At 40.7% G+C, this 16167-nt stretch overlaps 1 protein-coding gene across 8 annotated transcripts in view; it reads left to right on the top strand.

Moving 5' to 3' along the window:
• PTPN13 (protein tyrosine phosphatase non-receptor type 13) overlaps positions 1-16167 on the top strand; it is a 192425-nt gene that overhangs the window by 129195 nt on the left and 47063 nt on the right. For 5 of the 8 annotated variants that reach the window (XM_044303829.1, XM_044303821.1, XM_044303805.1 and 2 more), the window contains 8 exons: positions 445-519; positions 6128-6214; positions 8249-8356; positions 8734-8865; positions 9590-10014; positions 10685-10822; positions 14714-14807; positions 15676-15761. In XM_044303829.1, coding sequence (XP_044159764.1) covers positions 445-519; positions 6128-6214; positions 8249-8356; positions 8734-8865; positions 9590-10014; positions 10685-10822; positions 14714-14807; positions 15676-15761 — 1145 coding nt within the window. The remainder of the gene's footprint in view (positions 1-444; positions 520-6127; positions 6215-8248; positions 8357-8733; positions 8866-9589; positions 10015-10684; positions 10823-14713; positions 14808-15675; positions 15762-16167) is intronic. The other 3 variants (XM_044303787.1, XM_044303838.1, XM_044303796.1) reach the window with 3 other exon arrangements.

The raw sequence follows: 16167 nt of genomic DNA, 5'->3' as shown, positions 1-16167 counted from the left end.
TGCTTCGCAGCCGCCGCCTTTTACCTTGCTCTGCTCCTCCTCCACCTCTCGTCTTGCTCTGCTTCGCCGCTGCCTCGATCTGCTTTTCCTCTGCCTTGCGTCTTGCTCTGCTCCTCCGCCTCTTGTCAGTGCAGTAGTTTGAGTGACGCATATGACTAGAACTCGGTGGGACCTAACAAATAGACTTTACTCTGACCCACGGGGCAGCTAACATATAAAGCAGTAAGTGATCTTGCTGCCATCTGCTGCAGCATTACCAAGACTTTGTACAAACATTATTATGTGTCTTCACTCCAGTGTCACAGGTTGTCCACCTGTGATGTGATACGCATATAAATAGAGATGTCACTGTGTACATACATGACGTGTATATCTGTATATATTGTGTGTACTGGGCTCCGGTAGACTGATGGTTTACATTAATGGTGTTTTCTGTGTTTTCAGCTGCGTCGCCCTTTGTGACCGACAGCCCACTACTGACTGCTAACATAACCCCTGGCTTTTTCACTACTCCTTCAGGTAATGACTGCAGTCACTGTCCATGGGGGTGATTTATAGGGGTAGGAGAACTTCATATTTGAAGTCAGCTTCCTCATGTACTGCTATTTGGGGGGTGGAGAGTGACCGCACTACAGAATGTGGAGCCCTGTCCTCTTCTTGAAAATCTCCCAAAGAAGACTTCCACCACAAATTATCCTAATAGGATCTTACCCCAGTTACATGGATCGTAAGAGGCGTCCCTACACTACCACACACTGCCCCATACAGTATGCTGTCTCCTTGTGGCCCACCTCCCCATACAGTATAACATCTCCTTATGGCTGCCCTAGTGCCCCATACAGTATGTCTCATTGTGGCTGCCCCATACAGTATAACATCTCCTTGTGGCTGCCCCAGTGCCCCATATAGTATAATGTCTCCTTGTGGCTGCCCCAGTGCCCCATACAGTATAATGTCTCCTTTTGGCTGCCCCAGTGCCCCATACAGTATAATGTCTCCTTGTGGGTGCCCCATACAGTATAACATCTCCTTGTGGCTTCCCACATACAGTATAACGTCTCCTTGTGGCTGCCCCATATATTATAACGTCTCCTTGTGGCTGCCCCCATACAGTAATATGTCTATTTGTGGCTGACCCATACAGTATAACGTCTCCTTGTGGCCCAAAGTGTTTTTTTTCTTCTGAATGGGTATTTATTGCGATATAGATCGTTATTGCGATAAATTTCTTAATATCATTATCGTGGGAATATTTTTGATATCGCCCAACCCTAGATAAGCTTCTTTGTCCCTGCTGAAGAAAAGCATCCCCACAGCATGATGCTGCCACCACTAAGTTTCACATGGTGTGTTCAGAGTGATGTGCAGTGTTAGTTTTCCTTTACACAGTGTTTTGCATTTAGGCCAAAAAGTTTAACTTTGGTTTCATCTGACCAGATCACCTTCTTCCACACGTTTGCTGTGTCCCCTACATGGCTTGTTGCAAACTGCATATGGGACTTCTTATGGATTGCTTTCAGAAATGACTTTCTTCTTGCCACTCCTCCATAAAGGCCAGATTTGTGAAGAACATGAATAATAGTTGTCCTGTGGACAGATTCTCCCATCTGAGCTGTGGATTTCTGCAGCTCCTCCAGAGTGACCATGGGCCTCATGGCTACTTCTCTAATTAGTGCTCTTCTTGCCTGGGATACCAGTTTAGGTGGGACGGCCTTGTCTTGGTAGGTTTGCAGTTGTGCTATAGTCCTTCCATTTTTGGATGATTGATTGAACAGTGCTCCGTGAGATGTTCAGAGCTTGAGATTTTTTTTATAACCTAACCCTGCTTTACTCTACTCTTCTCCACAACTTTATCCCTCATCTGTCTGGTGTGTTCCTCGGTTTCCATGATGCTGCTTGATCACTAATGTTCACTAACACAACTCTGAGGCCTTCACAGAACAGCTGTCGTTATACTGAGAATAAATCACACACAGGTGGACTCTATTTACTAATAAGGTCTGGGTTTCGGTGAATGCCAGAATGTTACCTGCTTGATTTTATTTTGCCAACTGTAAATTTTGGTGCAGAAGGGATAATGTTATGGGGTTATTTTTCAGGGGTTGGCCTAGGCTTCTTAGTTCTCAAGAAGGAAAATCTTAATGCTTCAGCATACCGAGACATTTTGGACAATTGTATGCTTCCACCTTTGTGTGGACAGTTTGGGGAAGGCCTTTTTCTGTGCCCCAGTGCATAAAACAAGGTCCATAAAGGCACGGCTGAGTGAGTTTGGTGTGGACGAATTTGACATTCCCACATAGAGCCCTGAACTGAACCCCACTGAAGACCTTTGGGATGAACTAGAACAAAAGTTGTAAGCCAGGCCCCCTCTCGTCCAACATCAGTGTCTAACCTCATGAATGCTCTTCTGGATAAGTCGGCATAAATTCTCACAATAAATTTGTAAAAAGCCCTCCCAGAAGAGCAGAAGCTGGTTTAGCTGTTAGTTGGGTGGGTACATTATCAAAGATCCAGCTGAGGAGATACCTTCAGCCCCTGTTCAGCCACTAGACTTTGCTGTTTTGATGTTTAGCCAGCTGCAATGCAAGGAACATATTCTTGTGTTTGACTCCCATTTGAAGCTGCTAAACAGTGTAGGAATTGAGCAGTGACAGCCACCAACAATCACCACTAACTGAAGTAGTTGTGCCTGGGAGTATGAATGAGATGATGGTACTGTTTCCAGCGTCCTCTAAATGTGTTTTGTCTCAGGCTCCCTACCTCTCCCAGACCCATCGCACCCTCTACAATTGCAATTGTTATACCCCTGTTTCCAGACCAGATTTCCTGTGATATTTGTTTAGTATTATGCATATTGGCCATTTTCCTAGAGATTATGTCCCCCCCCCCTCCCCCATAAGACTACTATTAAAAGCAATTGTATGTATGTATTCTGTATGTAATAGCAACAACATTTTCGGTAGTTTATATTTTAGGTTCGCAGACCAGAAAGATATGTTTGTCTGTCAACCAGTTGTGTGGGAAGGATCACTTGTTGTAAAATTTCAATGTAAAGATATATGAAGAGAAAGTTCTGGAGGTGATTCTTAGAGTCCCTCTGGAATAGGAAATGCTCGCTGTGCGGTTGTTAACATTCTTGTGGGTATGTTTTGCTGAGCAGTTCCTCTACAACACCTTTCAATCACTGATGTAACACAGATCTGATTTTCTTTTTTTTTATCCTAATGACTTCCATCTTTGTCTTGGAAATCCATAGATCAACTGCAGAAAGTTCACTCTGAGTAATTATTCTTCAGTGCCCACATTCTTAGCATTGATTCCAGTCATTGTTCAACTTACTTTAAGGCATATTAATGGAAGAGTAACTCAGCCCATTGCTTGTGTATGCACTTTATTTAAATAAACACTCCCACGAAAAATATGTTATTCTTTGGTCCATTACTAAGTTACATGATGTAAATAGTAGGGTAGGTAGTCTACTTACTGGTGGCTTCTCGATTCAAGCTCCATCCTCCCCTAATCTACAAGTTCGGCAGTCAGACTTGCTGAAACCTGCAACCTCTTATGTGTGGACCAGAGTCTGGGTCTTACAAGAGAGAATAGAGAAACTGACTTCTGGTCAATACAAAAACACTTTAAGGAGTCAGCGAGTGCTACTCACATGGTTCAGTGGAGGACCACAATTTCCTCCAGTATTATATTTTATCATTATATAATATTTATGGCTTTTTTAGCTGCATTTTTTTTTTATTTTTTTTTTACAACTGGGTGTTTTTTTCTCTTAACACGCCACAAAAAAAGCAAGCTAGATTTTTCAAAAAATGTCATTAAATTAACAAGTAGCCAAAAAAAAAAAAACACTTGCCTTCTGCATTTCGTATTCCCCCTAGACCTTCAGCTAACATCTGGAGCAGACTCTTTTACTGCAAACAAAAAAAAAAAAAAAAACACTTAGCCACAAAAATGAAGGGAAACACCACTAAAACCTGTGTGTGACTCCAGCGTTTGGATAAGAAGCTTGTAGGATGACTGCTTAGTCATTACACGCAGAGCAGCAGTCTTGAAATAGAAATAGGTCCCAAATGTGGATATGCCATGAATGTCTTGACAGGGCAACCCCATTAAGGCCAGAGAGATTAATTATTAGAAACATTTTGACAGCCACTGAATTTGAGCTGGACAATATAAAGTAAAATATTACATATATAAATAACTATATATGCAGTATTTTAATGCTCTCTTACTATTGTTAAAGCGAGTATGTCAACAGTTGTATGCTGCCCTAGCTGAAGGCGGCATAATAAAGTGAGAGACACCCTGATTAAATTGCTTGGTCACTTACTTTTTTTGGCTCAGCTGTTTTCCTAAGATCCCTGGTGAGAAGCTCCAGCGGGACCTGAGGGCTGGAGTGCTTGTATTCATGAGCAGCAGCTCCCCCTGCCTTCCCATGCATTATTGACAGCTTTCTTCCTATAATGTGTGATGAGATAAAGCTGTCAGTCAGCTTCTGGAAGGGGAGGTTCAAGAGAGCCAAGAGCTCATGAATCTGATTACTCTCAAGACCATACATTGCATTGAGTGGATTCCAGTTCTCAAGACCCGTCGGTGCAGCTCAGTATTAATTTGAAGAGAGTGACTGGGCCAAAAAGTGACCCATCATTTCAGTCTGTGTCAGTAATAAGTCCTTTAAAGCATACCTGAGTTTAAAAAAAAAAAGTTTGCAAAATTGCTAGTCTTCATGCATTCGTAACTGTGAAGGAATGGGTCTTTTTTGGGCTTCCCTAATGTCTCTTTCAGCTGTAGTATTCCCTGTTTCAGCTGCACAGCTAGATGCATTTCACTCAGCAGGGTGCATCTCCTTTCTGTGAAATCTGCCAGCATTGTACTGCTGTGATGTTCTTTCCCTTACTTCCCACTATGTTTGTTTTTGCTCCAGAACTCACAGACCAGATAAGGAGGGGGAAATCACACTTACAGACACACAGGAGGCTCATATATTCTTCAAAAGCTGTGTAAGAGCTGTTCTTTTATCAGGCTCTGGATCTCAGCTAGTTCTGACATGCCCCAATAACTTGTGAGCCATTCAGAGATCTTGCCTGACAACAGGGAGTGGACTGCAAATTAGATGGAAATGAGATCCCTAATGGACATGACTTTACAGCTTTTTGCAGGTGGATGCAGGCATATTTTTTAAATAAAGTGATTGTAAATTTGCTAATTACTCCATTTCCTATTAAAGGGGCTGTCCGGGTTCAGAGCTGAACCTGGAGATATCCCTATTTTCACTGAGGCAGGCCCTTTGACATGAGCATCGGAGCATTTTTTGGGGAGATCCGGTGACATACCGGGCTCTCCATGGGTAAGGCTAGGAGGAGGCTACCCCCTAGCAGTGTTGCCGGGGACTTCATCGACACTAATGGGTGCGCTGCCCTAGCCTGTAAAACTGGTAAATTAAGGAAAGTTATTAATTTCTTAGTGTTTGCAAAATGACTTTCAACTTTTCTTTTTATTCTCATTCTTCTTTGTTTAAGTAATTAGACCCATCAGGATGTTCTCTGGTGTTTCTGAAAGAACATTAAACAGTTTGAGGGCTTTTCAGTGGTGAAGGAACTTCTTTATATAGGAGTTGTTGTGATACGTCAATGACAAGCGTGAGACTGTCAAAAGACACACATTTCAATGCCATGGTGCACAGCCAAGTATGCCAGTTGTGGTTTCATTAGTTTAGTTATTTTCTTACATAAGTTAGAATTTGTATTCCCTAGTACGGTAGGTCTGAGGGGGAAGAATGGTGTAGGAAAATGACTTCATACATAAAAACCAGTGACAGCTGCTGGAACCCCACTGATCTTAAGAAGGCCCCCTCTTTATAAATGCAGCAGCGAGCTGCCACTCCATTCATCTCTAAGACTGCTGAAGATTGCTTTGGCTTTCTCTAGAAACCTTACAAAGATGAGTGGAGCATAGTGTATATGTTCCACCATCACTCCTTTCATACAGGGGGATGTGGGACTCCTGTTTTCATCATTGGTGTGGGTGCCTGCAGATGAACCCCTAGCAATAAAGACACATATCTCCTATGCCGTTTCTTATTCATTTTTTAAATAAATTTATTGTTCTTCATTAGAAATTGTGCAGAACAAAATGTCTGGATCTACCCCTGAAAGAGAGATAAATCTGGTGAAGTTAAAGAAAGATCCCAAATATGACCTTGGTAAGTTTATACATATTACTTTGAAAATCAATTGTGCAGTATCTTATCTGGATAATTAGATATTGATCACTTGGAAGGCCGCATTAGGACATTGACTGAAAATAGAGTGGTTACATCAGTTGATAAAATATTACTCTTCAGCTTTTATTGCTGTGGCTATTTCATCAGTACATTAGGAACAGTTACATTTTTGGTGATGTTCCTTAATTTTAGTTTAAGCTGGCAAGAAAGAAGTAGTTGTAGTAATCACCAGATGATCCTTCCCTTTCCCCGAGGGAGTCTGTCAGCAGTTTTGACCTTGTTAAACTGTTGACAGCACTAAGTGGGGTTGGGTAGAGCAGGAAATTCTTTGAGCTTTTTAGGAGTATACCTTTTTGTCGAGGTTTTCAGGAGTAGCGAGTACTCAACTGCTTTGAAACTACAACTCCCAGCATGCAAACATGCTCGGCTGTTCTAACTCCGATATAAGTGAATGGAGCACTCTGGGAGTTATGGTTTCAGAACAGCTGGAGTGCCAGAGGTTGTTGATCCCTGGTCTAATTCTTAAAGAGCATCTGTCACCATGATTAACCCTATTAAACCAGGCATACTGCCTTGTAAGGATGATCATGGTGAATCAAAAGAGCTCTCGATTGAAGCGATCTGATGTATGATTGCAACAAAAATTTTATATATATTCTTATGCCGATGAGGTGCCCGAGGCACCAAGGGGCTGGTCTAGCCCCTTGTAGCACCACTTCACCTCTCCCCAGTTGCCACTGCCCCTTCATGGCCTGATTGACAGGGCCAGGCGCCTCACTTTTCGGATGCCTGGCCCTGAAATCTCACACTTGGGCGCAGTTGATCTCAGGAGGTTGGACCCACTCAGAACTGTGCTGCACAAGCACTGACATTATCAGTTTCCCTGGGAAAGTCCTCCTCTGAGAGTCCTCCTCTGGGAAGAGACTTCCATCATTGGCACTTGCACAGTGCAGATCTCAGTGGGGGAGAGCCTCCAAAAATCCACTGCATATGCGCTAATCCTGTAGATTGTAAGCCCTCACGGGTGGGGTCCTCTCTCCTTTTGTACCAGTTTATAACTCGTCTTGTTCATGCTTATTGCATTTGTTTGTATTATGTATGTATACCCCTTTTCATATGTACAGTGCCATGGAATAAATGGTGCTTGAATAATAAATAATATCTGAACAGTGAGGTTTCCTGGTCTTGTCAATTAGACATTGAGGGGGTATGTTTATGGGGGAGAGGAGGTGGTAAAGCGGTGCTCCAAATGGCTAAGCTCCGCACACCTTAAAAATAAAAGTAAAAATTTTGCTACAGCCATACATCAGATTGCAGCGATACAGGCCTCTCTTGATTTATCAGGATCAATCCTAGCAGGCTGTATGCCTGGTTTAATAGGGTTTATCATGGTGACAGATTTGCTTTAAGCTGGCCATACACATAACAGCTATCTTTTGGCCAAGCATACAAGTCTTATGAATGATGGAGGGGAGAAAGACGCTATCAGACACTGTTAGTGGGTGACTACGACAACAAAAATATTGAAAATAAATAGGGCTGACCCTTCTCTCTCCCGACATCTACCTTTGGGGGAGAGTTGGGAAGCCCCCATAAAAATTAGTCAGTTGATCCTGCTGAAATTAGTGGGTTCAGCAGAAACACGGCATATCTGATGCGTATGGCCAGCTTTAGGCGGCAATAGGTAATCTGCGTAAATGTTACTCCAGTCTTGGGCTTCATGCACACGACCGTATTTTGGATCTCTTTCATTTCAATGGGGCCGCAAAAAATGCAGACAGCTCACAGATGTCATCCACATGCTGTCCATATCGGTACAGTTGTTCCGCAAATCATTTAACATGTCCTATTCTTGTCTGTTTTGCCGACAAGAATAGGCATTTCTATGATAGGGACCGAGGAAAGTACGTATCTTGTGGATCCACGGTTTGCGGACCGCAAGACGGCAAAGGTCATGTGCCAGACACTACTTATCTGTTGGATGTTCATTACTACGGTTTTCAATTTCTGAAGGGTTCCAGATCATGGGTGGAGAGACAACAGGAAAACTAGACCTAGGAATATTTATAAGCTCAATAACACCAGGGGGGCCAGCTGACCTAGATGGATGCTTAAAACCAGGTAAGAAAAATGATGATGCACTAGTCTAAATTTCTGGAGAATTAAGAAAGTTTTTGTCTGCCCTCCACACTGTATAAGAAAACACACTATACTATATTAGAAGATGAAACAAATGTTAAATATCTATATATCGATTGTTCTATTTATCTACTGCTCTCACTCTATCTAAATAATGGCCATGACAATGTGGCTTGTTTGGGCCTCCCCTGGCATCCAGCACATGAGGCACATGCTCCCCGTATCTGTCCATCATCTATCTAATTATCTTTGTGTATCTATCTATCTATCTTTGTCGATCTTTATGTCTATCTACCTGTCTTTCTATCTTGTATTCCCATTTGTAAATGTAGCAAACGCTCTCTCCTTGTTCTGTGTAGGGGATCGCCTTATATCCGTGAACAGTGTAAGTCTAGAGGGGGTGAGCAAGCAGATGGCACTAGACATCCTTCAAAACTCTTCTGAGGATGTCACACTTCTTGTGTCTCAACCAAAAGAAAAACTTCCCAAAGGTAAAGTGTTGTTTGCTCTTTCCTTCTTGTGCTTCCATTGAGTTATTTGGACCAGTTACATAAGTTCTGTTTAAACTAACAGTCCTAATACGAAACCCCCTTTTTAAGTGAGGAAGAGGCCCTCTTCAGCAATGTTACATGACACCACCACCCTAGTGCTGCTGGGCATAGTACTTCCATAGTGTAGCTCGGTAACCTGTATTTCAGTGCTTAATTTTCTCTACTTATAGTACATGATGACATGTACATGATTACAGTTCAGTGAGGTGTCCATACAACATGGCATATGGAAACTGTGCATCTAGTAACAGTTATCAGTCTCGGCAGGAAGTCCCCTCTCCCTGTCACTACTGTCTGCAGCATCTAAGGGGTTAATGGTACTTTCACACTAGCGTTATTCTTTTCCAGCATTGAGGTCCATCAGTTTGCATACGTTTTGACAGATCTGGCAGTTCCAGTGTGAAAGTACACTTAACTGTTGGGATTGCTGCTAGTAATGATCCTAGCAGTTGTGGTGGAAGCCTGTCTGTGTATTACACCTGAGCTCCTGCCGTGATCTCAAGGGGACATTGGGCAGTGCCCACGAGATGGGAACTAGAACCTGCTTGAGACAGATATATCTGTCATTGGTCAAGTGGTTAAAAAAATTGATTTTTGTTTCTCTTTTTTCTAAGCAATATTCATCAAACTCTATTAAAAATACATTATACCTGTTATTTTATAGAACATCAATACAATAGGTCTTGTAAAGATAATGAAGCAGAATCTTCATGTGATGAACATAAAAGTTTGCCTGGAAAAACAAGACTTTTCTCTGGAAGCTCTTCTGGAATTTCTGCGGGAAAACGAGAAGGAAGCTTAAGCTCTCAAGATTCACGGACAGAGAGTGCAAGCCTTTCTAACAGTCACATCTGTGGTCTCATGAGGAACCTGTCAAAGGATCAGACCACATCTTTGTCAGCTTCTGCCAAGAACTCTCCATCAGTCAGTGCTAAAGTTAGTGACAAGAGAAAAACTCAGTCAGACTGTCTTAAAGAAAAGGGGAAAAGTCCAGGACTCACTGATTCTACAGACTATTCTGATAGAGGGGACTCTGACATGGATGAAGCTACATATTCTAATAGCCAGGAGCAGCATACAATAAAGAAGGTTTTCTATCTATCTATCTATCTATCTATCTATCTATCTATGTATCTATATGTTGGAAAGAGTTCTGAAAGACCCCATTATAGGTTAGTGAGGTCCATCAGGCACCAGTGGTGATGGATATGACAGAGATGCAGAAGCCAAAACGGTAGTGTGAACAGTACCTTACCAGTACTTACAACCTTAATTTGTGCTTTTGCAATTCTCACATTGCTATATTAATTTTATAATGCACTACTCCTCTGTTTGCATGTTTATCTAGGCCTACAGAACAGTAGAGCTGTCATTCTGTCAGTCACTTTGATTCTCCACCTATTATTCTGATGAGGATTACCTTGCAGATAAACCCTTCCCTGTGCAGCAGAGACTTACTTACTTTGCTTTCTCATTTATCTCTCAGATTCTGATATAGATGACAATATTTTGCATTTAATTATTGATTGCCTAGTGCTGACAAAAGAAAATGGGCACACATTCTTAAAAAATATTTTTTCTATAAATATTGTCTTAAAAAATATTTTTTCTATAAATATTGTCTTAAAAAATATTTTTTCTATAAATATTGTCTTAAAAAATACCCTTTTCTAATAGAAGTGTCCTTTTAAGGTTGTATCCTCTGAAAATGTACGTGTCTCATGGATTTTGCATATTATTTGTTTTATATTTTATAAAGGAACAGTCTTTGGAAAGCTCATCACCAACAATAGGCAAGCTTTCACCTACACCTCTTAAACCAGGAGATGTCTTCACAGTTGTGTTGGCCAAGAAAGATGACAGTTTGGGGATAAGTGTCACGGTACTGTTTGACAAGGTTTTTGCGGTTTTTCTCCTTCGTTTTTGTCCTGCATGCAGCGTCTTTATGTTTTATTATGAAATATTTGAAGTGTAGTAATTGCCAAAAAGTAAACTTTTTTACCACTCCTTGCTAAATAGGGTCATGGAGCATCAATTATTTCTGTAGTACTGACTTATTTAAGGTATGGCTATTAGATATTAACTTTTTAAGCTGGCCATACACGTTAGATGTATATCATTTAAGCCAATTTTGGGCTGGTGTATATGATGCAGATGTCGGGAGAGATAAGGGTTGTGCAGTTGGTTTTCAACTTGCTTGATCCTATTGTTCTTGGACAGATAAACCACCACCAGAGATGTCTAATAGCTGCTTCCTCCCCTCTCCCTATTCAGAAGACATTCTGCCAAGCATGCATGTGTATGGGGTGGGTAAGCCGATGGGTATTGCATATATCTTGCCAGCCTTAGATAAATAACTTTTGCAAGAATAGATCTAGACGGTGTATGATCTACAAGATGCAGACTTTTATGAGAAAGGGTCTTGGCTCTCTTGCCTCTTTTAGCTCAGGATACAACATGTTACATGTTAGCTCAGGATACAATGTTAATGTCCCCCCAAAGGTCTTGTATGACCTTATGGGAGGCACAAAGTGTAAAATAAGAGTAAAAAATAAAAATAAAAAAGTGTTATAAAAGTAAAAAAGTATTTTTCAGGTGTAAAAAGTGCCCTTTTCCCCAATTAAGTCATTTAAAAATGATAAAAAATACAAAAAAAATATTTGGTATCGCTGCATCCGGCTCTAAAAAATATCACATAATCTAACCCATCAGCAGAATGCTGTAAAAAAAATATGATTTTAATTATGTCAAAACAGCTATTTTTTGTCACCTATGAAAACTTCACCACATCCTGCAAAAAACTAGCCCTTACACAAGACCATCTTCAAAAAAATAAAACTAAATATGGCTCTAAGAGAATGGCAAAACAAAAACAAGTTCGTTTTTTCAAAAATGCACTTATTGTGTTAAACTTTAAAATGGACATATTTGGTATCGCAGCATCCGTAACGACCAGCTCTATAAAATATCACATGATCTACCCCATCATGTGAACGCCTTATACAAATTATGCCAAAACAGCTTCTTTTTTTTTTTTTTTTCACCTCAGCTCCTAAAAAAACATAATATCAAGTCATCAAAGTCTTATGTACCCCAAAATGTTACCAATAAAAAATAGTCTGTCCTGCAAAAGACAAGTCCTCAGATAACTACATTAGCAGTTATTTTATTATGCAAAAGTAGTAAAACATGAAAAAACTATATAAATTGCAGACTAAAGTTATCCCGTCATGATGATCCCCAAATTCTTTTAACATCTTTTGGCGCAAGCCTAGTTTCTATTGTGAAAGCTTCTCAAAATGACTCGGAACTGAATTGGTTCTTAAAGTTTAAAAAAATTGCTTCTAAAATGTTTGGAGCTTGGGATATTTTCATATAAGGCTACTTTCACACTAGCGTTCGGGTGTCCGCTTGTGAGCTCCGTTTGAAGGGGCTCACAAGCGGCCCCGAACGCATCCGTCCAGCCCTAATGCATTCTGAGTGGACGCGGATCCGCTCAGAATGCATCAGTCTGGCGGCGTTCAGCCTCTGCTCCGCTCAGCAGGCGGACACCTGAACGCTGCTTGCAGCTCTCAGACGGATCCGCTCTGAACGCAAGTGTCAAAGTAGCCTAACCTAACTCTGTTTTATACTTCTCCACAACTTTATCCTTGACCCGTCTGGTGTGTTTCATGATGCTGTTTGATCAATAATGTTTACTAACAAACCTCTGAGGCCTTCACAGAATAGCTGTAGTTATACTGAGAATAAATTACATACAGGTGGACTCTATTTACTAGTTAGATTACTTCTGAAGGCAATTGGTCACATTGGATTTTATTTAGGGTTATCAGAGTACAGGGGACTGAATACAAATACAAACCACGCTTTTCATATTTTTATTAAAAATTTTGCAAATACAATTATAGTTTTCTTTTCACTTCACACATACTTGCTACTTTGTGTTGGCCTATCATAAAAAATCCCAATAAAATACATTTAAGTTTGTGGGTGTAACATGAAAAGTTCAAGAGGTATGAATACTTTTTCAAAGCACTGTAATGAAAACATAAAGTAGACTTGTGGTGAATGCTAATTAATTACTATCTGTCTTAAAAGCAAAGAAATTTCAATTTGGAAAATAGTAAATTTTTTCAAGTTTTTGGTCAATTTTGGATTTATTTAATATATAAAGGTAAAACATATTGACACAAATTTACAATTAACATGACGTACAATGTGTCAGAAAAAATTACCACATAAAGTGACACATGTCCAATTCGCAAAATTAGGCGTGGTCAGGAAGGGGGTAAATGGCCTGGTCTGGAAGTGGTTAATATGCCACAAGGGACATACTATATAAATATATTGGTCCTAGATCCGTCTAATATCTTCTACAGCAGGGGCAGTAACCTCTGGAACGCCAACTGTTGTGAACCTATAACTCCCAGCATTCTCCATTCACTTCTATTGTAGTACTGAAAACAGCCAAGCAAGGGTGCATATTGGGAGTCGTAGTTTCACAACTGACGGAGGTTGCTGATCCCTGTTCTTTGGCATCTAATACTTTTAGGGTATTGCACTGTGAGAGTATCATCCAGGAATTCCATTTGTACATGCTTTGCTATGCGTTTGCTATTCCTGTTCAGCATGTTGCACTACAGTGTGCTTTACATTCATCATCTCGTGTGGGTGTGTGTTTGAGCTTGTGTGTTTCGTGGCAACTAGCTCAAGTGTTTGTAGTCTTTGGATAGATATTGTTTGCAGATTTTCATTGCACAACTATCTTGTAGGTTCAAAGTCTTTTGTCGCACAGACAGTCCTTTCATACCTGTACTTCACTGAAGCTCCTGGCCATCAGTTTATATTTCCCATATACTTGTATGGCAGACAGAAGATAGTATGATTAAAGGTCCCTTTACACAGGCTGACACAGAAGGCAATTATTGGGAATGATCCGTTTATTCTCGGTAATTGCTTGCTCGTTACAGGAGGTAAAAGCTGTATTTACATGCAGTAATAACCCTGTTGTATGGAGACCAACGATCACTACAGTGATCACTTGTCCCCATACACATTCATTGTTTCTGGGCAACAGATTCCTGTTCCTAGGAACCCTCCATCCCAATAATTGCCCTGATTATTGACCCATGTAAGGGGATCTTTAGGTTTACTCCTGTAGGTTCACCTTATTGTAAACTGGAGACAAACCTTGATGTTTCTGTGCCACTCAACTAATTATCTCTTGAATTGGAAGCAGTGTATATAAGTTATACATCACACTGTATACACTGTACTTATATAGTATTCATCTGTACAGTGAGTTAGCTTTATTGTGGGTGACCATCCCACAATATATGACATGCTATGTTCGGCTTATGTTTGGGGAGGAAAGGATGGGGCATGTTGAATTTTAACATCCCTATCCTTTGTTCCCAAGGGAGTTAAGCTGCTGTCAGAAGTGCCTGTCGCCTTCCTGCTTGAAAACACATGCATGCTCAGCTGAATCGAGCATACACATGAACTGTGGGGTCCAGTTATTGGAAATATATGGCTAGCTTTTAGAGTCCAGTGAATCCCCCCTCCCGACCTTGCTACTTCTGCAACCATTGTTGCTCAATCGCTGTATTTTATTTATTTCCTTGGTAATATTTTTTTTATTAATTATGATCATTATTAATTTACTACTAAATAGTTTGTTAAAATGAGGATTTACAAGCCTCTTAGATCCAAACACTTTTTGTATTTGAATTTTATTATGATGTAATTTGATAATGTGACTTTTTTTTTTTTTTTTTTTTTTTTTTAGGGGGGAGTAAATACCAGCGTGAAACATGGAGGCATCTATGTGAAAGCAGTAATACCAAAAGGAGCAGCAGAAGCTGATGGCAGGATACAAAAAGGTATTGTTCCAGATTTTATGTTTCACAATTTCATCTCTCCTCCTTCTGTATCCAGACACCGTTCTATACTTTCCCCTCAAATTTCAAAAAGGGGACATTTCAGGACCATCCACGTGACTACTTCTGCTAGGGCAAAATGAGCTTAATAGTAATAATTTACTAGGGCTAGGTAGGATTAGGTTAATGTTCTAGGACTGCATTGATCAGTTTCTGGGAACCACTAATGTGATGTTGAGAAGTCCTTCTATGATAGAATTCCCATGTATTTCTGGCCTTGATTTGATCAGGAACTAACACTAGACACAATTTTTTTTTTCTGGTAATGAGCCCCTGTGACGGAACTCAATACCAGAAAACTTTAACGCAAGTGTGAAAGTACCCTTAATAAATGTGCCCCAAAAAGTTCAACTATTGTACTGATCTACTGCAGACAAGTCAGCCATCTTCCATTCAGCATAAGGGTCCATTCACACGTCTGTAGTGTATTGCGGATAAGCAATACACCCAGCCGGCATCCCCCATGGAACTGCCTATTATTGTCCGCTATTGCGGACAAGAATAGGACATGTTCTATTTTTTTCCGAAACCGCGGACCGGAAGTGCTGTCCACATCAATTCCTGCCCCATAAAGAATGAATGGGTCCGCCCCCGTTCTGGATAATTGGGAACCGGGTTTGGACACATTCTACAGACGTCTGAATGGAGCCTAATTGTCTTCTGTCTCCAGTTTGTTGCTTGGTGAAGCTCTTGACCTTACATTTTTTTCCTTAATCCTCAAACAAACCATTAACTCAGTTCAAGGTATTAATTTATACATTTGTTATCTATGTAATTGTTGGATTATTACAACGGTTTGTCTCTAACCAAGGTGACCGGGTGCTGTCTGTAAATGGAACCAGTCTGGAGGGCGCCACTCATAAGCAAGCAGTGGAGATGTTGAGAAATACTGGTCAGGTAGGATTTGCTGAAAGGCAGCTCAATTCGGATTTGTCCCTGTGAGTGGATTGTTCCACTAGATTTAGGACAATTGTGTAATCAGCGGCTTATAAAATCATCGTTATGTTGAAGATCAATTACATGAGTGCTGGACTATGCGTGGAGCCTTAGTCAATACAAATATGTCATCCAGGAGAGTATCGCAAGAGAAAAGCTTGTATAGTATAACCTCACCCAAAATTCATGTAAACCGCATTCACAGAGTAACTGTATCTTATAACTGCTTTCTGCTGTGTATCAATGCAATGCAGCAATGTCATAAAGCATGAATGTAACCAGCATCAGACTAGGGTTCCTGAGGCCCACCAGAGGAAATGTTCGAGGCCTACCCCTCTATCATCAATAATGTTTAGGGTGCCTTCAC

Source organism: Bufo gargarizans, chromosome 1 (genome assembly GCF_014858855.1).
Source record: "Bufo gargarizans isolate SCDJY-AF-19 chromosome 1, ASM1485885v1, whole genome shotgun sequence".
Lineage (NCBI taxonomy): Eukaryota > Metazoa > Chordata > Amphibia > Anura > Bufonidae > Bufo > Bufo gargarizans.
This window is presented reverse-complemented; position numbering and strand designations above follow the sequence as displayed.